The sequence below is a fragment of the Erythrolamprus reginae genome, chromosome 1 (genome assembly GCF_031021105.1).
Source record: "Erythrolamprus reginae isolate rEryReg1 chromosome 1, rEryReg1.hap1, whole genome shotgun sequence".
Classification (NCBI taxonomy): Eukaryota; Metazoa; Chordata; class Lepidosauria; order Squamata; family Dipsadidae; genus Erythrolamprus; species Erythrolamprus reginae.
This window is the reverse complement of record NC_091950.1, coordinates 328,597,897-328,622,133: the sequence shown is the minus strand read 5'-3', so window position 1 is coordinate 328,622,133 and position 24,237 is coordinate 328,597,897. Positions and strand designations below refer to the sequence as shown.

Genomic DNA, 24,237 nt, shown 5'->3' with positions numbered 1-24,237 from the left:
TAAAATGCTGAACACATTTTAATTAGGCTTTTAACACATTGCAAGAACTTGTTAAGTATTATTAACTTTAAATTAATCACCACTAAGTCAGTTCTGTCTCATGCAGACTAATACCATATTCCTATTTAAGAAATTATCCAGTAATTACAAATTATACAGCAAGAATGGAAAGTGTTTAGCTCTTTAGATGTATTAAATACAGATACTTATGAAAGTTGAGTAAAATTAGAATCCTAAACATACTTAAATGAAAACAAGTCCTGTTATGCAATTTCCCCCTTTCTAATTTATACTTCCAATTTGGTGCAATATTTGCATGAATTTATTACAAATCAATACAGGGAATAATTTAAATCAAAAGTAATATCCATATGTTATGGAAAGGGTCTAGCAAGCTAGAAAATAGACCCCACCTAAAAAAAAATCCAGAATATCTTTGTTACTCCCTTCCAGGATACCGTATATATGGCAATTCTAGCTCTCTCTCGCCCCCCTCTCTGTGTGTATTGTATTGTGTTGTGTTGTGTTGTGTTGTGTTGTATTGTATTGTATTGAATTGTACTGTATTGTATTGCATTCATGATGGGCTCCTGCCAGTACAACTAATTGTGTGTAGCTCTGCAGCTCTGGTGCACGAGTGTGGGATTGAGCACAATTTTGCTTCTTACACCTGTGCTGGTAGCAAAATCTCACACGGGGACACACGTGTGTGCACATTTCGGCGAGGTTTTTTGCTTCCCCACAGGGGAATTCTTAGTGCCTTTTTGGCAATGTTGTTACAATGGGCTCTGGCACGTAGGTCATTAATTATGAGTACTCCAAGGTCTTTGACAGAGTGAGGGTCGTCTACAAGGTTGTGTCCTCCAAGCTTGTATTTTATGTTCTGATTCTTTTTGCCAATGTGTAAGACAGAGCATGTGTTGGTTGAGATTTGAAGTTGCCAGTTATCAGACCATTGTGATACATGGTCTAGGTCTTTTTGAAGGGTTGAAGTATTGTTGGTGTTGTTGAATACTTTAACATCGTCAGCAAAGAGAATGCAGCTGCTTATAATATGATCACAAAGCTTGTCGACTGAATTTCCCCCCTTAACTTTTTGAGTCTTGCATTTACTTTGCACATATCTGGGAAGGGTGAAAACAAAGTGAAGAGCAGAGATACCTGCAGGGCGAGTCTGCTTCATGTTCGCACTTGCCAGCTTGACCAGAGATTAAGACCTCATACAGATTTAAACAACACATTAGAGTGGGGTTTACTAAATTGTGCTTGTAGGCTATAATTAAGACATTCTACAATAGCACATGTTCAGAGGATCTACTACCATAAGTGAAACAATTTCATGCTTCATTTGTGTATGTACATTGTCTCCCATAATCTAACAAATGAAATAACCTGGATATTACTGTACAACTTCATAGTAAATATTTCATGGTTTGTGGAAGACATGTATATATTATAAAATCCAGCATTTATTGAATCATCCCTGTTGCCTATTTCACATACTGTTTATCTCCAACAGACCTTACTGTGTTGACATGCAACTTTTATTTGTATGAGTCACCATTTTATTGATCAGCAATAGTGCCTGCTTTAAGGAGATCAAGAAGAAAACAGAACAAAATGATCAAATTTATTCCTTTTTCATCTGTGATGTTTTCTGCCAACAGATGATTTATAGGGCTTCGTTTTAAAATTCTGCATCATTTAATCTGCACAGCATTTCACAAGCTATTATTGATCACTTTTGAATAAAATATACTGATGACATAAAATGTTTCTGCTTTCTAAAAGCTCATAAAGACATTATGACTGCTTTTATTTGACAGCATATTATAGTTGCTAAAGGACAACGCTGATGTTTTCATTCATCTGACATTACATTGAAAAACATATACACTTTGGTACAGCTATCTAACACTTATCAAAGTAATTTCTGCTCCCTACGTTGATGTTAATATCCATTCAGCATGAGGCTTGATGGAATTTTATGTTAAGCTTTAAAGATATTGTTTGGTCTCTTTTCATCTTCTGCTTCCTGCATACAAAGCATTAAAACATATTTTACTTTTTCTTGAATATTTAACTTAAGTCACCATGAATTTACATTTAAAATATAACATAACAAGACTCTTACTATTGTAGTAACAACAACAGACGGTAACAAATACTTGTCATGATACAGTTCAATATGAAGAGATCTTAGGAAAAACTAGTCATATTCTTTATACTGTATTAATTTCAAGAAAGACATTGAAAAAATGTCTCCCATAACCAGGTTTAATTGACAACAGGTTTGATTCATGCCTTAGGTACAAACCTATGAAAAATGAATGTTAAATCAGGAAAAGTAGTTATTGTGCTTTCACTAGATGATAATGAGCTCACAGTCTAGTAAGCACAGTGATGGGCTCCTACGGGTACGGTCAGAAACACAGTACTGGTAGCAAAATTTGGAGCTCCACCCAAGAGCACCCAATTTGCACTGAAAGATGTTGAAACAAAATGCATAAACCAAACCCACAGTGTGGTAGTAAAAATTTTGGTAGCCCATCACTGACTAAGCAGTAGTGCTAACTACCCTGTCGTGTGCCAGTGAGACCTGGACTGTATACAAGAGACATGCTAGGCAATAGAACCCCTTCTACATGACATGCCTCTGTAGAATTCTGAGGATCTGGTAGCAAGATAAGATTCTTGATATTGAGATCCTCTCCAGAGCACGCCTGCCATCAATTCCCACCTTGCTGATGAAAATCTAGACATTCTGGGCAAGCCATGTTGCTAGGATGCCAGACCATCGCATACCTAAACAGCTTCTCTATGGTGAGCTGTCTAAAGGAAAGTGATTGCATGGGGGAGAAAGGAAGCCATACAAAGACACATTGAAAGCCTCCTTCAAGTCCATCAATGTCAACACCACCTCCTGGAAAACCCTGGCAAAAGATCGACCAACATGGCACATGTTGATCCATCAAGGTTGCCGGAAATCTAAGGCCAGAAGAACATTCATGGCAGAAGAGAAGTGAGCACACTGTAAAGCCAGAGCTACAAATGCTGTGACAATAGTGCCCACACGCCTGCCAACATGTGGCAGAACATTTCGTGTCCATATAGGCCTTAACAGCTACCTGCAGACACATTGCATACAGTCAGTGATGGGCAGCAGCCGGAATGGTTGGAAACACTGTTCTGCCAGTGGAAACAGAGTGCGTAGCCTTACTCTGTTGCTGCTGGCTGTGCACGTGCCATGCACGTGCAATTAGAGCAATTCTGGTAAAAAATTATCAGGGGGGTTTGCTGCTGCACATGCGCAGAACCAAAGAAACTGGCAAATCTTTGCTGCCAGTAGGACATCCGCATGCAAGATTTCGGCTGCTGCACATGCGCAGCAGCTGCAATCTCACTTGGGTGCCTAGAGCAGGAGCCTACCCAAGCTCCAGCCATGCGCCTGCTCTCTTACACTGCAGGAGAGAGATGCCTGCAGCGCAGGAGAGCACAGAGCAGGCCACGTGGCTGGAGCTCAGGGCCACTCAGCCTGCACATTCTCGGCACCCCGGAAGGAGGTCATCGGAGCAAGGTACTAGCCGAGTGGGCCACTCGCAGTGCAGCACGGCAGGTGGAGGCATGGCAGAGCAGGGGGGGAAGTTGCCGCGAGAGGTGCATGGGACGAACGTGGAGCCGGTGGTGGCTTAGCAGAGCTGGTGGTGGTGGGGAAGCTGCCGTAAAAGGCGCATGGGGTGAACGGTGGCAAGCGGGTGGGGGGGTGAACAGCGGCAGCGGGCAGCGGGCATTTACCTTGTTTTTACCTATTTCCTGGTTCTTTTCGCATCTGTGCATGTGCAGAAGCAAAACAATCCCCAGAAATCTCACACATGTGCATCCTCATGTGAGATTTGGCTTCAGGGCATGCACAGAAGCTGAATCCCATGCGAGGGCGTGCGCGCGCAGGGGGCGGGGACACGCTCCCGGTCGATTCTGGTATGGCTGGAAATGGTAGCCTGCATAGAGCCCAAAACGCATTAGATGTCAAGGTCCTCTTTGAACACAATGGACGAACGTCATCAGCGAGATGGTAGAATGGTAATAGAATGCAATAAAGATATAATTATTATCAAGCCAGATTGACTTTTTGTCTAATTATAATTATTTGATCAGAACAAACCTGTATTATAGGCAGATATATTAATTTCTAAGTATAAACTTTGGTGGATAAAAGTTTCAGAACAGCCATTTAGAATTTGATATTTGATTCATAAAGTCCAAGACCTAAAAATATTAGCATTGTTCCCTGTAAGAACTAATAAATGGTCACTAATTATTTAAAAACATTTTTTTCATAAAAACTTAGAGTTCAAAACTTAGAGACTTTGTTACAGCATTAATTCACATTCTTTTAGCTATATCAGTTATTATTATCTAATGGACATGTTACACCAATGTAATATTTCTGCTTCATTAAGATTTGTCTTCACAATTACTACCAATGTATTAGCCATTTTTATAAGCCATCAATCATTTTTAAATGTCTATGAAGTAAGTTTGACCAAAGGAATAATATACTGTGGCAATATGAGTTTTAAAGGATGCAGTTATTATTAACGTTTCTCAACTTGTCTCTGAAACACTAGAGATTCTATGGACAAGTCAAACAATTGATTAACATACTTTGTAATCACAATAATTTACTGTGCTTCAATATGTAAAGAGAATCACAGATTAATTTTTCAACCTTCAATCCATTCATATTATGTGCCATATATATATTTTTACAAGAATGATGAAAGGCAAGCTGGTAGGTGCAGGCATTTTAAGAAGTCAAGAGGTGTTATTTAAAAATACACACTTGGGAATCTGATAAACAGGATGTTTGTTTGTTTGTTTTACTGAATTCTTCTGTTTACCCATATCATCAAACTGCCGACAATTTGATAATGAAATTTTAAATGAGCACATTGCCCTGAAAACTGAATCAACCAATTGCAAGTACTATAATGGTATTAAATCAAAGTTGCTTCTATTCTTAAACTACAAAAGCAACTTGGAAATTGTTTGAACATTGGACACTGAGAACACTGAATAAAGCTGCCCCAATCAATGCAGGTTATGAAGAAAACCAGAGGCTTTCATTCCAGTCATGAGGGCATGAACGTCCCCCATGGAGGGGGAGGGGGGAAAAAGGATATAAACTCTCAATTTCAGCCTTCCCAAATTCCTATAGGGAGCAGCAAACCTGACAAGGCATTTTTCTCTTAAAGGTTCTGTTAGTTATATTCAGCCCACTAGAAGTGGGGGCTGAAGCAGAGCTTCCTTCCAATGAGAAGCCTTTCAAACTAGTATTATAATAATTCAGCTAATTTTTTTAAAAGTAAGCTGCAAATCAATCAATCAATTCAGAACGCAAATGGGACTAACATCCAGAGTTATGCAGAATCCTTGAATTGAGGTACCCAACCTTCAAGCCAAATTAAGAAGTGAATGTTTATGTTGTTTACTTAAAAGGGGGGCGGATACAGTCCATCAATGCATTTAAAGAATGCTACAAAACTGTATAAATTTTAATTACTGGGAAATCATAGAACTGCTCCAGTAGTTCTGTAATGTATTAAATAAGCTCTGCACGTAAGAAATAATAAACGCTGGTATTAATTTCATAGTATCCCTGGAGAATAAAAGAGGAGAAAGTATATCTTAGTTTGTATACTATAGTAAATTCTTACTACATTATTAATCAGCCTTGCCTCAAACCCCTTTATAATGAAGGATTTGAAGACATGGCTAGGATCACTCACCATTCTTATTCTTAAAGATGTTTAAAATGGGGAGAATCTGGCGATAATAGGGCACTAAAGCTTCCCCCACCATATCAGCTGACACCACCAGGTGCTGAAGGACTTTGAGCGTGATGCAGATGACCTGTCGGTTTCGAAGGTTCAGCGCATCTTGGAGGAACGAAAAGAGACAAGCAGAAAACAGAAGAATTAATTTCAAGAATGTAGAGGGGAGGGGAGAAATCCTCTAATGGACAAATTTAATTAAACTGTACTCTGCAGGGGATTGTAAGTGGGCTTTTATTAGCCTGGCTTTGAAGGAACCCAGAGATGGATTGCAGCCCCAATGTTATAAAGCACAGCCTTGTCTGAATGCTATTTGTTCCCACAGTTTGTGCTGACTCTTTGGTAACCCCAAGAAAGCAGCTTATTATTCCTTCTTGCTGTCTGTCCAACTGGTTCCTGCCACCCCCACTCCACCTCCCCCCCTAGAATGAGAAGAAAGGGGGGGAAGGGGTGGGTAACCCATTACCAGTACCATTAGGGACTACAGGAATTGAAAAGGCAACAACATGAAGTTTGATGAGACATTTTACTGTAACAATCGGACTGTTTATTTTTGCTTGCTTAGCAATCATTTCATTCCTTTCAATTAACAATTGGTACTATTCGGAGAAAAAAACAATGATAGGAATGTTTACAAAGAAAAGTTTGTAGCCTTTTTTTAATGGTTTTTTTTTTGTTTTTTTGAAAAAGACTAAATAATAAATAAGGATTCTATCCTGCCTACTTGAGAATTTTTTGTATAGTGTCAAGCAGCTGGATTTTGCTACTGAAATCAATAACACCTTTTGTCCTGTTCCATTTCAGATTTCATTCCAAAGGAAAGAATGTTGTATTTTCCACTGCATTTCAAATTTATATTTTCAAATGTGAATTTAAATTCAAATGTCTTTATGTTCCTGCTTCCCACTCCAAAATTATACACTGGGGAGTAAAGGCTACAAACAGTAGATTATTAAGAAGCTCCATTACATAGAGCTGTGGCACAGTTGTGAAGTGTAAAGTCCACAGCCAACAAACAAAAACTTCCACCACATTCTAGATGTCAAGTTTCAAAAGGAGAGTCGGAGGGATAAATAATTCACAAATGGATAAGCATGAATACTGTGAATATAGAATGGGATGGAAAGGAAGAATTTGCCAAATTTCCACTAGCTTCCAGGCTCCCTTTTTACTTGTCCTTCTCTCTCATCATTCTGCCTTTTTACCTCTTCTTCTCTTGCTTTTCTTACACTCAAGCAAAACAGTGGCAAGCCTAGCTAAGCAATCTCTTTCTCTGCACTATAAGTTCAATTGCCAGAGATATTCCTCTGCCAGGAATCCGTTCCCAAATTCAACAATCAATCAAATAGGTTGAAAAAAAATCCCAGCCAAGCTGCAACCACAGGAGTTCTCTTCTGATTATTTATCAACCATCCTACTATACCGCAGTCTGTTTATTTGTATATATTTGAAGTTTTTGAGTGCCTTCTCTCCCTGTTGGTTCAGCAGTAAAGTCTGAACTAACAGGGATTGGCAATTTCTCAATTACACCTGGCTTTAAAGTGATATAAATGCAGTTTTCTATGTTGGAAAACATGCCATGGCTTCCTGAAATGTAGAGCTTGGGAAATGCTAGAAGAATTGTCCTTTATCCAATATCCCTTAAATTATGGATTTGCAATAATTTAATTCAAACCTATCATTTTGAAGAGAGGAGATGCTAGAGAACATTAGTGGAAAACAGGACAATGTTTTCTACCAATTGTTCCAGTAGAAAACCTCTAGATCTCCATTATGGAAAACTAGAAATCTCTAAACAGTTTGGTGGAAGTAATACTTAATTCAAATATACAATGTGGAATCTTTTCTGCAGTGTTGCCTCCAGTACAATATTAAAAGGTTAACAAAGCCTTTGGCTCAAACAGAACTGTGCACTCCAGCATTAAATTAATTCAGAAACATTAAGAAAATATTTTGAAGACATTGTCTTCTTTGGTTCATCCATTTCTCTATATCCAATCTCTTTAACATACTGGTAACTGTTTCCCCCCTTTGAGTTCAACTGAGTTTTTATGCTGCTGCAGTAGAAATATTTCAAAACATGGTGCAGGTTAACAGTCAGCTCTTTCAATACAGCTGGTTCATTTCTAACTCAATAAATAAGTATTGTGCTAGTTGAAAATGCAATAAAACTATATTTCCTATATTGCACTAGTTGAAATTATGATGAAGCTCCATTTCCTTAGACAGTATTAAGCTGCAGTGTAATACCTTCTATTACTGTGATTACTCGGATTTTTTTCCCAGCAACCCTGAAAATGAATGAAATGTGCATTTTGTTTTGTTTTGTTTTTTCTTTTTAAAAAAGCAATGACATCTATGGATCAGCAAAACAGGCAATTTTAAATCATGGCCTCCCACTGTTAACTGCTTGGTAGGGAAAGGAGCCCACAGAATAACTAGCTCCATGAGTGAGAAGCACATCTTCCCCCCTGCATTTTTTGAATGTAAGTTTTATCCAGCCAAATTGCTGGGTAGCGTTCTTCCAAGACAGCCTTGGAATCTCTCCAATGGCTGACGCAAATTCAGAATCTCTAAAGAGCATCAGTTAATCAAGCAGCAGCATTAATATAGGAGGACAAGTTAAACAGCTCTCCTAGCCAGAAGCTTCATCAGATACAATTTTGTTTGTTTTTGTATGCTCTTAAATTTACTCTGTGAATTATTTTGGCAGATACCTTACAGACAATTGCTGTGCAGAAAGGGAAAATATACATTTTCCAGACATTAAAAATATATTGTCACAGATAAAATATTCTTATATGTCAAAGATAGTTTTAAACACTTCCTGGAACTGATCATTTCAGAAAATTCCAACAACCTGACTTAAGCTCAATTATAGCTAATGATCACAGAATGGGTACATCTGGTTCCTTATCCTGGTCAAGCAACAAGGTCACTTCTGGACCAGTGATGATGATATAGTTGAAATTATGCCCATCTGCAAGTTACAAACCTCTACTGCATGTGCCAGATCATTAAAATTTGTAGTTTGGGATTGAGATTAAAGGAGTACAGTAATGATTAATTTGGAAGAGGAGCCAAAAAACCCAGATGTTGACATAGAGGGGTGGGATAGATCTTTCTACTTTCTACTAGAGATGTGGTGGCGCAGTGGTTAAAGTACTGCAGTACTGCAGGCTACTTCTGTTGACTGCCGATAGCCAGAAGTTTGGCAGTTCATGTCCCACCGGCTCAAAATTGACTTCCATTCTCCCAAGGTGGATAAAATGAGGAACCAGATTGGTGGGGACAATATACTGTAAACGGCTTAAAGAGGGCTGTAAAGCACTCTGAAGTGGTATATAAATCTAAGTGATGTTACTACTACTATTGCCACTTCAGTGCTAACAGTTGGATAAGCCCACCTTTTAATGCCACTTTTAACATTTGCATGAATATTACCCTTACACTGCCCTTTGAATTTGAATTTATCTCTTTTATGTATCCTAGTTAGTACTCTTCTCTATCCAGTCTCATTGAAGAGATGCTTAATATTTTATATTTTAGAGACAAATATGTATAATACTTTCACTCCCCTTTTTAACAAATTAACGAAAAAGAAAACACATTTATATAAGTCATGTGTCTGAGAAATTGCAGAAACTCGTGTGATTCAGTCTAATGAACTTCTGCATTAAAAGTAAGTGAAAAAGCTCACCCTGAAAAAATAAGCAACAAATTGCTACCTGAGCAATTTGGCCTTTTCCTCCCATTTCTTCCCCAGTTCCACTACCAGACCTTGCTATTTTTCAAAAATGCCTAGATAGATAAAATTCTCCAATTATCCTATGGTCTTGAATTTTCCAGTTATACATTTTTTCCTCAAAATTTTAGTTTTATCACAGTTGATTTGTAGTTGGCGACCTTAATTATACTTGACTAATGTTTCAAGTTGGTATTTCAAATCTTATATGGTTCCTATGTCATCTGCATAAAGCAAAGTATAATAATAATAATAATAATAATAATAATAATAATAATAATTTATTAGACTTGTATGCCACCCCTCTCTAAAGACTCGGGGTGGTATACAAGTCTAATTTTGCTTTTGGCTAAACATGTGCAATGGCTAACAACCTGAAGTAATGCAGTCTCCAAATCATTAACCTAGATATTAGAAAATATGCTTTAACCCACAGCCTTGTCTGTCACCTTCTTCATTGCTACTTCTCTGCAAGCAAACCTTTTCTTCTACAACTAACAAGCATTATATTGTGCTGATATGCAGCCTATATCATAAACAGATACCTGTTATGAAACAAATTCTTTAACTGAACCCCAAAGTTGGTTCTATTTACAGAATAAAAAAATGGCCTTAAATTCTTTTTAAAAGGGAATAAATAATTTGCCTTTCAGGAAAATAAAGTATTTTGCCACCAGATAAATTAATATAAAGTATTGGTTAGTTCTTGATCCACGATAAACTGATCAATGCATTTAAGGAAGCACATGAACCAAAAGAAAATAAAAAGAAATTAAATAAAGAGAAGTTAAAGTAAAGCATGTTTTATGTTGTGTGACTTATACCCAACAGTAAAAACACTAGGGTCAGGAACAGGTTTTTCTGCCACTTATTTTACTGAAACCTACAGAAGAACTAATCTTAGTGAGTCTGCAGTAATTCCAGCATATACAGGTAGCCCAAGATACAAAAACTAGATTGCTGTCATGCTTAATTAACCAATAATAAAAATAATAACCCAGTGCACTGCACTTTGGAAATATTAGAATTAGCACCATCCGTTTCAAAATATTGTTTCAAAATCAGGATATATTACTCTGTGTGTGTGTGTGTGTGTGTGTGTGTGTGTGTGTGTGTGTGTGTTTAAGTCCAAGGCAAAAGCTTGTATTTTATGCAAACTAGCACTTATCAAAAACTCCAAATACTGTACCCTGCTATAGGCTTAATTAAATCACCAAGTTATTTATCAGGCATGTTATCTAATCAGGGCAATGAGCAGTTCTGACAATAATTTTTCATGTCAGTAGAATCATAAAAGGGCTACAGACTGAGACAATGAGTGTTATTGTTAAAAAATATCTACAGGCCCCAGCCTGAGGAAGTTGAGTTCTCCTGACTGCCCAATCTAGTAAAAGTTTCTTGAGTCCTGCTTCTGAAGTGTCAATAGATGGATTTTGTGGCAGGCCTATTCAAAACACAACCCTCTTAATAAGATTTCCTATCCATGATCTGAGCTTGTCCTAGCAATATTTTGCCTCACTGCGATTCCCAGCTTCAGTATGCATAGTGCAAAGTGCACAGTGTTTCTCTCGATAGAGAGAAGCAATGGGTTATGCACTCTTGAAACAGAAGCATCAGCCCATTTCTTTCGGCCCTCCTACAATTGGCAAACTGTATAAGGTAACCTCACTGAATCTCAGCCTTCCTAAGGTCACTGCCATAGCTGTGGCAGCAGAAACTAATTCTACCATTCCTAAGGATTCTTATCAGAGGGAGCCCCCTTCCATTACGTACCATTGCATAGTAAGGCACTAGCAAGGTACTGTTATAGGAAAGAACAGATTATGCCATGGTCTTCCCCTTTCAGAGCCCTAGTACACCAGGTGCCTCTTTGATTGGCCATGCATTTTTCTCCTCTAGCAGCAACCCGGCTATTGTCCTAAAGATGCTTTTCCAAGAGGAACTGGACTTTCTTTTTTTTTTTCGTTTTGTTTCTCATTCTCTTCCAGCGGAAGATGTTTCTCAGGTGAGAAGTGAAATGCCTTCAAAGAAAAACCTGAAAGTCCAGGTGCCTCTTGAAAAACACCTCTGTGACAACCATCACCTGGATGAATTTCCATAGATACCTGACTATTAACAAAAAGCATAGCAGAGCATTGTAGCAACTATTCAAAGAGGCAGACCAAACCAGCTAGATAGTGTTCTACATTTGCTTATCTAAAGTATAAACTGTCTTTGGAGAGAGGCTCTGTGATTTTACATAGAAAACGGGTGATCTATTTGCATGTATAAGTTATAAATTGTATAAATTATAAACTCTACATTGATGACCTTTGTGATCACATTACAAGCAACTGTGTTCCCTTTGCCAATGACATAAAACTTTTCAACACCACTGATAATACAGCTACTCTCCAAAAAGACCTGCACTATGTTTCTGAATGGTCTAACATCTGGCAACTCCAAATCTCAGCCAACAAATATTGTGTCCTTCACACTGGCAAAAATAATCAGAACACCAAATGTAAGTTGAATAAACAAGACCTTACAGACAACCCCCACTCTGTAAAAGACCTTGGAATACTCATATCAAATGATCTAAGTGCCAAAACCCACTGCAACAACATCACCAAAAAGGTATTGAGAGTTGTTAACCTAATCCTACATAGCTTCTGCTCCGGCAATCTCACACTACTAACCAGAGCTTACAAAACTTTCGCCAGACCTATTCTTGACTACAGCTCTTCAGTCTGGAACCCACATCACATCTTGGACATAAAAACCCTAGAAAATGTCCAAAGATATTTTACCAGAAGAGCCCTTCACTCCTCCTCTCACAACAGAATACCCTATGAGACTAGACTTACATTCCTGGGTCTTGAAAGCTTAGAACTTCATCGCCTTAAATATGACCTAAGCATTACCCATAAAATTATATGCTACAACGTCCTTCCTATCAATGACTAGTTCACCTTCAACCTCAACAACACACGAGCACACAACAGATTCAAACTCAATGTAAACTGCTCCAAACTTGACTGCAAAAAGTATGACTTTAGTATTTGAGTGGTTGAAGCATGGGACTCAGTGGTCACAATACCAGAATCTGGGCACTAAGCAATTGGCATGTAGTTATGATGGCTGCAGCATCCCTGGGTGTGTGTGTCACGTAACTACCCTTTGTGACCCTTCCCAGCCGACTTTCAACAAACAAAGTCAACAGGGTAAGCCAGATTCTTTTAACAACACAAGAGCACACAACAGATTCAAGCTTAATATTAACAGCTCCAAACTTGACTGTAAAAAATATGACTTTAGTAATCGAGTTGTCGACACGTGGAACTCCATAGTGTCATTCCCTAACCCCCAACATTTTACCCTTAGACTATCCACGGTTGACCTCTCCAGATTCCTAAGAGGTCAGTAAGGGGCGTGCATAAGCGCACTAGCATGCCTTCCGTCTCCTGTCATCTTGTCTCTTCTATATCTCCTATATCTTCTCTTCTATGCCTATATCTTTTCTTCTATTCTCTCATTGATATACTGTATTTTATCCCCATATTTTCTCTTCTCTTCTTTCTTTGATGTATCCTCTATAACCTTCATTGTGTATTATTGTGTATTGGACAAAATAAATAATAAAATAAAATAAAATAAATGATCATGGCACAAAAGGTAAAAGCAGCACAAATCACTGAATGACCATATCATTTAGTAAATTCCAGTCCTAATCATGGTCGTAAATTGAGGACTACGTGTATTGAATCCAAATCCTGACATATGTCAAAAGATGGGTTGTTTCACCGTATCCTGAAATCATAATCTGAGATTCAAATACAATCATGAACTACGATCCATACACCAAGATTTATCCATTTGCATTATACTGAAGAAGGAAAAAGGGAAGGGCATGCAAGAATAATGCAAGCAAGCAGTCGTCTTGCCTATTTTACGCAACACAAAGTTTATCAGAAATTGAACATTATCTCCTGATGAGGAAAAACTTGACTTAGAAAGAAAACTAATCAGGCTACTCAAAATAGTAAAATATAAAAGTTGAGATACTACAATTATTTTGCTATTTCTCTTACAGTGTTTTCATATCTTGGTTTGAGGAATATAAAAAGAAGAATGAAAATAAGTTTAACAACTTGTATACTATACCACGGTTAGCATTAGAGTAAGAAAATAACACCTCAGGCAACACAATTATTTGGGCCTTGGTTATTTATGGCTTTACAACTGACTCAGGTTTATCATCTACAGTACTATAAATACAAGGCCTACCATATTTTTTCCTTAATTAGCAGCCTGTCAAAATCCACCCCCACCCTCCAAACCCTAGACCCTATTTCATTCTCCAGACTTACTTTTTATTGGAATAATGAGCTGAGGAATGACAGGAAGGATCTTGTTCCCACCATGCTCCAACATGTCATGGATGCCTTGCCGAGCAAAAAACTCATAAGGAAATTGCATTTCACACAATCCATCGAAAAACAACGGCAAATAGTGGTGGTAGTCCAATTTTTCAATCTCCACCTGGAAATCCATGCAGAAAAGAAGTAAATCAAAACTTACCAACGACATTGTCCTATTACAGTAATCTAAAAGTTTCGTCCCAATGTTCTGTTGAGCAAGACAAATGTTAGCACGTAACGACGACTATTCTTTTTCAAAACAGAAAATTAAAAAGAAACTGATCTTTGATGCTTGTATTTCCAAATGTTACTTGATATGCTGAATCCACTCATTCTGAATGGATAGATCCTTCTGGTGAGGAATAAAGCTGAATCTAATAAACAGCCTATTATGGAAGACTACCAAAATGTACATTGTAAAACTGAAACAGAAAATGGGGGTACTTTCCAACATCATATATTCTCAATAATAAAACTGGCATTTACATTAATGCAGAACTTCTAATTGTCCTAGTTATATATAACAATACATTTTTTTTCTATTACTGATATGTTAGTAAAAACAAAAGATTAAACTCGATTTGCTCAAAATAGTTATGAAAACAACATATTAATCTGGATGAGTTCACTTTGATGTGATATATCAAGGAAATTATCTGATCAAAGGAATTATGTGATAAATTTATGATCAAAATGCATTTTATAACGTTCTACAGGAGAAAACAAATCCTGTGATAGTGATGAAATTAAGTCAATCCCTTTATTTTGAAGTGAAGTGTACAAAAAGTGAGAAAAAACTTTCTACTCTTATTGAACCTTTGTGACTTTTTAATTATAGTTTTAAGCATTTCAATTATGAGGAACATCTTCCTGCTAGCATTTATTCCATCGTGTTTCAAAATGTATTTTAAAGAATTCTGATGGGTAAGAATATTGCCTGATATTCTTGATTGTTTTTTATTTGAGGGAACAAAGCTGATTTTATACAACTCTGAGTGAAGTTAAATTTTGTTATTGGTTATTATAATTAAAGAAGACCTCACTGGTTTTCAGCTATTACTATTGGAGATGACCAGGCTGAGTCCAAGAGTGGGGTCAAATGTATCATCGGTTTGGAGTCACGACACTCTCAAAAGAGGCTTAAGTCCAGCCCTCCCTTAGTCTGTTGACTCTTATCTGGCATCTATTTACCTTGACCATTGATAGATCAGATTGTTGTGCATACATTGCATGGAATAATGAGTAGTGCTTTTGAATTCTATCCTGGTTCCTGACTTCCTATGCTTGATGATTACTATGTATTCTCATTTCCTAGATAACCTTTATTAATGGAGATTACTGTATAATACATTTCTGTTTTATACGGCTTAATTGACAAAACACTATTTTTCTTGCAATATCTTTAACTTTGGAATAGATTGAAAAACCATGTTACGAACTGTGTTTCTAAAGTACAGCTGTTTCAAAAATTTGCACAGATTGGCAACTCATACTACTTTGGAAAAAGCTTAAAGATATTGGATTTCTTGAAGAATCTGCTGGGAGGGTGTGAAACCAACTGTTCTTGCAGTGTTAAATGTCCTCCCACCACATGGAATCCAGAAATATTTTAGTATTACATTTCACACTGTGAAACCTTTTGCTTCTCTGTTTACGACTTAGCTCTGAACAATAGCTATAATGCAAAAGGGCCAAGATAAATAGGATTTTTGTTGTTTGCACCCATAACATGTTTCTAAATTTTTCAGTTCCTCCCACAAAAGTATTCTGAATCAAAACTAAAAATCTCTGGCTGCATTCAACTGAATTTATTGAGACATTGAGTGTATTTTTCTTTTTTCCTTCCCCTAAAATATCAAGAGTAACTATGAATCAAGCCAAAGCAACACTATATGACCTACAAAAGCAAAAGGGTAATAGAGAATTGATCACTCCCATTTTTCTGAATTTTTTTTAACAACACATCAAGATATTACTCCAATGGAAAAAATGCATTATTTTGGGTAAACTGCCCAAAGGACAGTATGCTATTATCTAGTCATTCTACCCTTTACTGCTTTTGTTTAACTAAAGAAAACAGATAACATTACTTTGAAGTTTCCCTGAGTTGTGTTAAGATTCAAAACACAATGACCTTTAACACTGTCTAGGAATGATTATATATGACATATTGTGAACACCTGATCAAACAGCTGCTAAAATACTCAGATTATTAATATAATACAATGGAAGTACCAGGTGATAATAGTTTTGGAACAGCTGCACTGAACTGTCTCGCTTTCTTTATAGCTCAGGATCATGCAGGAAATTAAACTATATTATGAGTTGCTTTTGAACTATTTCAAGAGACTTATGGACATCCAGATATGTTCTTTACCACTTTTTTTAATAAACATATTATTCAGTGATAAAATTATATCAAATAAATGTAGTTATTTTGCAGCAGCTCAAGGCAGGAATGAGAAAGAAATAGCTTCACCAACAGCAAAACATAGAAACATAGAAGACTGACGGCAGAAAAAGACCTCATGATCCATCTAGTCTGCCCTTATACTATTTTCTGTATTTTATCTTAGGATTGATATATGTTTATCCCAGGCATGTTTAAATTCAGTTACTGTGGATTTATCAACCACGTCTGCTGGAAGTTTGTTCCAAGGATCTACTACTCTTTCAGTAAAATAATATTTTCTCACATTGCTTTTGATCTTTCCCCCAACTAACTTCAGATTGTGTCCCCTTGTTCTTGTGTTCACTTTCCTATTAAAAACACTTCCCTCCTGGACCTTATTTAACCCTTTAACATATTTAAATGTTTCGATCATGTCCCCCCTTTTCCTTCTGTCCTCCAGACTATACAGATTGAGTTCATTAAGTCTTTCCTGATACGTTTTATGCTTAAATCCTTCCACCATTCTTGTAGCCCGTCTTTGGACCCGTTCAAAAGATGGAATATTCCAAATTGTTAGTATTATTTAATGCTTAAACATCGGCATTTTCAGACATTTTTCTGTGGGAGGAACTCTATTAATATATCTACATCTTTCTATAAGTGTATGTGGACACATATAGACATATACACACACATGATCGTTGTAGCATCCCCATGAACATATGATCAAAATTTGGGTTCTTAGCAACTGCATGTATTTATGATACTTGCACTGTCCTGGAGTCGCCATGATCACATTCTGCAACCTTCCCACATGCAAAGTCAATAGGGGAAGCCAGTAAATACCATGTCTGACTGGCCCCGCCCCATCTATTCTCTGCCTTGTAAGACTCAGCTGATCGGAAGGAAACCTTCCCCTGGAGTGGGGAGGGAATTGAGATTTTGCAGTATCCTTCCCCACTCGCCCACCAAGCCACACCATGTCCACCAAATCATGCCCAAAAAACCTGTAGTAAAAAAATTTGGATCCCACCATTGATGTGGAGACTCTAGAAAGAGTGTAGAGAAAAGCAACAAAGATGATTAGAGGACTGGAGGCTAAAATATACTGCTCAATAAATAAATAAAGGGAACATTCAAACAACACATCCTAGATCTGAATGAATGAAATATTCTCATTGAATACTTGGTTCTATACAAAGTTGAATGTGCACAACAGCATGTGAAATTGATTGTCAATAAGTGTTGCTTCCTAAGTGGTCAGTTTGATTTCACCGAAGTTTGATTTACTTGGAGTTATATTGTGTTGTTTAAGTGTTCCCTTTATTTTTTGAGCAGTGTATATGAAGAATGGTTGCATGAACTGGGTATGTCTAGTTTAATGAAAAGAAGGACCAGGGTTGACATGAAAGCAGTCTTCCAATATCTCAGGGGTTACCACAAGAATAGGCAGTCAGGCTATTCTCCAAAGCACCTGAGGGAAGGACAAGAAGCAATGAGTGGAAACTAATCAAGGAGAGAAGCAACCTAGAACTAAGGAGATATTTCCTGACAGAACAATTAATCAGTGGAACAGCTTGCCTTCAGAGGTTGTGAATACTCCAACACTGGAAGTTTTAAAGAAAATATTGGATAATCATTTGTCTAACGTGATGTAGGTTTTCTTGAGTTGGACTAGAAATCCAAGGTTTCATGGCCCCCGCCCTATCTGCTTCTCCCCAGCAGGACCAAGATATTCTGACCCTCTGCCACCCCAGAGATAGATGCCCCCTCCCCTCCCGCCTCGCCATCGTCAGGTGGGCCAAGCATATCATTCGTATCACTCTCATTCCCCTCATTCACACCATAATCTCATCCATCCCATCCAACCCACTCCCCCTCATTCATTCCATAACCACTCACCCCATACACATAGCCCCATTCATTCCAATAAACATAGATATCCATCACTAACTCCCCCCAATAAGTTAGCTAAAAAACAATTAAAAACATTAAAAACAAGGAAAATGAGCAATAAGAAATACAGTATATGGGAAACTAGTCAATCAGCAGTTCTTAACAACAGCAGGCAGATGGCGCTATGTTCTGGAGCAATTAAGTTCCAGAAAAAGTCCTGTATAAAAGTCCAAATAGGAGTCCAAGTCCCCAAATGTCCACCTTTCTGGGTAAGATGACCATTGTAATGCTGGCTGCTGCGAGCATATCTCTCCTGGCTCCTATCAGTCCCTCTAGTCATTCCCCAATGTCCGCTGCTCTTCTCAAGAGACATCTCCAGTTCTCTAGATCAGTGTTTTTCAACCAGTGTGCCGCGGCACACTAGTGTGCCGTGAGACATGGTCAGGTGTGCCGCGAAGCTCAGAGAGAGAAAGAAAGCAAGAGAGAGAGAAAGAAAGAGAAAGAAAGCAAGAGAGAGAAAGAGCGAGAGAGAGAGAACAAGAGAGAAAGAAAGCAAGAGAGAGAGAAAGAGAACAAGAGAAAGAAAGCAAGAGAGAGAGTGAAAGAGAGGGAGGGAAGGAGAGAGAGAGAAAGACATAGGGGGAGTTAGGGAGGGAGAGAGAAAAAGAGCAAAAAAGAGAGGAAGGAAGTAAGAGAAAGAGATGGATGGAGAGAGAGAAAGAAAGAGGAAGGGAGGAAGAGAAAGAGGGAGAGAGAAAGAAAGAGGAAGGAAGGAAGAGAAAGAGGGAGAGAGAAATAGAGCGAAAGGGAGGAAGAGAGATAATTTTTTTGTCCAAACTTTTTTTAGCCTCCCCGCCCCGCTCAATGTGCCCTAGGGCAGTGTTTCCCAACATTTTTTGAGCCGTGGCACATTATTCATATTTTCAAAATCCTGGAGAACATTGAGCCAGAGGGAGGGGGGAGGGCTAAAAAAAAATTTGGACAAAAAAAATCTCTTTCTTCCTCCCTTTTGCTCTGTTTCTCTCTCTCTCTTTCTATCTCTTCCTTCCTTCCTTTCTCTCTCTCTCCATCCCTCTTTCTTTCTTTCTCTTCCTCTCTTTTTTGCTCTCTTCCTTCCTCTCTTCCTTCCTCTCTTTCTCTCTCCTTCCTTCCCTCCCTCTATGTCTTTCTCTCTGCCTCCTTCCCCCCCTCTTGCTCTCTCTCTTGCTTTCTTTCTCTTTGTCTCTTTCTCTTTCTCTGTCTCTCTTGCTATCTCTCTTTCTTTCTCTCTCTCTCTTTTTCTCTCGTTACACCACGCCTGCAACAGCAGCATTGGGTAGTAGCCAGGGGTGGCGGCAGAGCGGTTGACTGCGAGCGGGAGCCCTGACGGCGGCGGCTGGACGTGCTGCTGGACGCCATACATGCTGGCGCTGCGCATGGGCGTGGGGCTGGCACCTCCGGTCCAGCCAGTGGGCCAGCTGAGCTTCGCGGCACACCTGACCATGTCTCGCGGCACACTAGTGTGCCGCGGCACACTGGTTGAAAAACACTGCCCTAGGGTTTCGTAAATGTAAAAAATGTGCCGCGGCTCAAAAAAAGGTTGAAAATCACTGCTCTAGATAATCCTCCCCGTTCCACGTGTTTGCTGTATTGTATCAGCAAAGAAACATGGTGTACTTGACCCAAATATACTTTTTCCCCCCTTTTTTTCTTTTCTTTTCTTTTTTTATCTAGCTGAGCGTCCATTTACTTTGTAGATATTAAGAAAGTCCTTCAACTTTTCAATGAAACCTTGGGAGTCACTGAAACTTTCTTTGGCTCCCCCTTTTATCTCAATGTTCCCGTGGTGGGCACAGCTTGCCTCCCCCCTCTGGATGGCCTCTAGCAGACCCTTATTTATAGTCATGGCTGTCGACAGTTGGACAAAGAAACTCCAACAGTTTGTCACTTTGTTTTTTTCCAAGAGACAACTGGATTTTCTGGTATCTATCTGTCTGTCTGTCTGTCTATCTGTCTGTCTATCATTTAATTTATTTTAATTTTATTCATTCATTCATTCATTCGTTCATTCTTATATGCTGCCCAACTCCCTAAGGACTCTGGGCGGCTTTTTCTTTGAAGATGTTTAGCTTCTCATCCAAGAAGCTTCTTCAGCTGAAATGTCTTTAAAGAAAAACCAGAAAGTCCAGATGCTTCTCTTAAAAAGCATATTTGAGACAACCATGGCTGAGAATCTCTATAGATACAGTGCACTTGGTCAAACCATCTGGGAGACCAGCACTAGCTGAGCTTCACCGGTCTCAAAAACCTAAGCAAAGTTGCATCTGATTACATAAGCACTCCAGCTAGCTCTACAATGACACCAAAATAATGAAATGTTTGTGCATCATGATTTCACAAAGCAAACTTTGATGTTTTATATCTATGCCACACCACCAGATGCCAGGACATAAGAGGCAGAATTTACACCATATCGCATGATTCATAATTTGTCCCTTGCGGATGTCCCTGCCTGGTTAGTCTCCAGATGGGCAACCACCAGAAAATCTCACAGCTTTTCAAATCACCTTCAAGCTATCATTCCTCAACGTGTTCACAGAACAGCACTGACCATAAATAATGGCTGGCTAGTAGGAAGATGTCATTTCAGGAGGTCTTTGTTTAACAACTACTCATTTAGCAACCATTTGAATTTACAGTATGAAAGCATTGAAGAAATGTTAGTTAAGACTGTTCCCTGCATTTATAGCAATGGTGGGCAGCAGCTGGTGGCTCAGGTGCTCCGTCCTGGTAGGAAATTCCAGGATGCGTGCTCAGCTGCATGCCCCCACATGAGATTTGGTTTCTGCACATGCGTAGCCAGCAAAATATTGTGTGAGGACACTCACACAAGCGAGATTTTGGCAATTTTCACTGATTTTCACTGATTTTTTGCATTGCGCATGCACTACTGGGCAATCCCATGCAAAGAAGGGAACAGCAGTGTTAGCAAACAGAAACGTGAGTATGCAGGAAAGCTTCCCCCTTCTCTCTCCCCGTTCCCACTGCTGGGTGATCCTGTTTGAAGAAGGGTTTGTGCGAGGTTGCAGCTTCTGCGATGAGGGGACCTGGGAAATATCTGGATCTGGCTGACCTGACTTCTCTTCTCGCAACTAGCCTTTCCAGTCTAGCTTGATGCAGGTTCTTCCCCAAGCCCCCGTCCATTTCCCCCCCAACCGTTGGAAAAAGGTAGTCAACAAGCCAGCCCTCACTGGCACCCAGTCTCACCCACAGCATGCTTGCAAAGGGCAATGGGAGCTGCACTGCTGCCTGCATCAAACTAGACTCGGAAGGAGGGAAGCCAGGCAAAGGGGTGAATGAGGGGTGTCCGCAGCATGGCGGGTCTGGCAGACTTTCTAATCCTGCCTAAAGCAGGAAGAGAGAGACAGAGAGAACGAGAGAGAAGGAGAGAGAAAGATCCGATCCAAAGTCGGGGAGTTACATCAGGCCTGGCAGCGGTGTGGTCTCTCCCTCCCTCTCTCTCTTTCTCTCTCACTCACACACACACAGATGTGCACAGACACACACACACATATGTTGGATCTTTATTTCCTCCTACCCCCCTTCTGCCCTAACCAACGGAAACCCCTGGATTTCCTCCCCAACCCTGCCCCATATAGGCACCACCCACATGAGTGACATAGTTGGCCATGCCCACTCAGTCACATGACCCACCCACCCCATCCATGCCCACCCAGTCATTAGGAAGAACTGGTTGTTAAATTATTTAAATCCCACCACTGAGCAACCCCCTGATCATGTGATCAAAATTTGGGTGCTTAGCAGCCTGCATGTATTTACAACAGTTGCAGTGTCTTGGGATCACATGATTGTCATTTGTAACCTGGGTTTATTTAATGGCCGCATGAGTCACATAACAGCTGCAGTGATTCGCTTCACAAGCATGGCAAAAAAAACAACCAGAGTACAACTCGCTTAACAACTGCTTTGCTGGTCTCAGTTGTAGTCAAAGCCCATGAATAGAGATGCCATTGAAGAGCACTAAGAGGGTGCAACTAGTCCAAAATGCACTGGCACATTTTGGTTATTTTATGAATACTGTTTGCAGTGGCTCTTAGTGGGCTTCTGTGGACAATCCAATATGCTGGTGTCCCCCCCCCCCCCATTAAAACATTTGAACTGGGATCAGGTAACTTTCTGCCTTCTGCCGCACGAATCCCAGCGACCGATTAGGTCCCACAGAGTGGGCCTTCTCCGGGTCCCGTCAACTAAACAATGTCGGTTGGCGGGCCCTAGGGGAAGAGCCTTCTCTGGGGCGGCCCCGACTCTCTGGAACCAGCTCCCCCCAGAGATTAGAACTGCCCCTACTCTCCTTGCCTTTCGTAAGCTCCTTAAAACCCACCTTTGTCGTCAGGCATGGGGGAACTGAGACATCTGCCCCGGGCATATACAATTTATGCATGGTATGTTTGTATGTATGTTTGCTTAGTAATGGGTTTTTTAAAAAATATTTTAAATTATAATTATTAGATTTGTCATGAACTGTTTTATTGTGTTGTGAGCCACCCTGAGTCTACGGAGAGGGGCGGCATACAAATCTAATAAATAAATGAATGAATGAATGAATGAATGAATGAATGAATGAATGAATGAATGAATGAATAAATAAATAAACAAACTGCCTATCTCTGCTCATCCCAACTGGCAGAGTTGGCATACTCCAAATCCTGTATATTAGACAGTATCGTCTTTTACCTAGGAGTCAATCTTCTCCATTACTACACCTGCTCTCCGGAAAAGCATCCCCCAGAGATTTGGAAAGCCTGACTCTGTTGGCCTTTCATAAGATATGAAACACTTGGATATTCCCACAGTAATTTGAGCTGGGAGATTGAGTTCCTCTGGCTGAGTGTTTTGTTTTGTTTCAGAGATCTGAAGTGGTATGGTTTCTGACCCCAGTGATATACTGTAGTGTTTTTTTTTAAGATGTGATTTATGTTATGATTATTAATTCCTACGCACTGTCTGGAGTGAGACAGGGAGACCTGTATGTTGACTAACTAGATAAATAAAGAAGTAAATAAGCACTTAAAAGACAACAGCTTTGCTACTTATGGTTCAGTTCTAATGAACTGAGGATCTCTTGACTACAAAAAAGAAAGAAACTCAACTACAAAATATTCCAGGCCTAATTATTTCAACAAATGAAACTTAAATAAAATGTTATTAAAGGCTGGAGCCTGGAAACAAATGAAAAATAGTGTTAGATGTCAAAAGGAAAAAGAGGAAATGGAACAAAGTTCAGAAAAATACATGGAGGACATTCATGTTCAGTAAATAATTCACATGACTACTCTATAGCCTGATTATGTAATGCTAGTTGAGGAGAAATATCAGAAAACTCTTGTAACCAACCATTAAGCTATATCACATTAAAAGGTTATAGGAGAATGGGCCATCCAACTTACAAAACTCAGAGGTACACTAAATAGCCAACTTCCAGAAGATAGGCTCAACATACACACATGAACTGGAGGCTAAATATATATGAAGAACGGTTGCAGGAACTGGACATGACTAGTTTAATGAAAAGAAGGACCAGGCGAGACATGATAGCAGCGTTCCAATAACTCAGGGGTTGCCACAAAGAAGAAGGAGTCAACCTATTCTCCAAAGCACCTGAGGATAGAACAAGAAGCAATGAGTGGAAACTAAACAAGGAGAAAAGTAACATAAGGAGAAATTTCCTGACAGTCAGAACAGTTGATCAGTGGAACAGCTTGCCTCCAGAAGTTGTGAATGCCCCAACACTGGAAGTTTTTAAGCAGATGTTGGATAAACATCTGTCTGAAATAGTGTAGGGTTTCTGCCTAAGCAGGGGGTTGGACTAGAAGACCTCCAAGATACTTTCCAACTCTGTTGTTGTTGTTGTTGTTGTTGTTATTATTAAATATGTAAACATTCTAAAGTTATTTGGCAAGAAACACTGGA

The 24,237-nt window shown here is 39.2% G+C and overlaps 1 protein-coding gene across 3 annotated transcripts in view; it reads right to left on the bottom strand.

The window, feature by feature from the left end:
- Positions 1-24,237, bottom strand: part of PACRG (parkin coregulated) — a 326,732-nt gene that overhangs the window by 140,427 nt on the left and 162,068 nt on the right. For 2 of the 3 annotated variants that reach the window (XM_070733824.1, XM_070733823.1), the window contains exons 3-4: positions 13,929-14,100; positions 5,790-5,939 (exon numbers count right to left, since the gene is read on the bottom strand). In XM_070733824.1, the coding sequence (XP_070589925.1) occupies positions 5,790-5,939; positions 13,929-14,100 (322 nt within the window). The remainder of the gene's footprint in view (positions 1-5,789; positions 5,940-13,928; positions 14,101-24,237) is intronic. The other variant, XM_070733825.1, reaches the window with a different exon arrangement.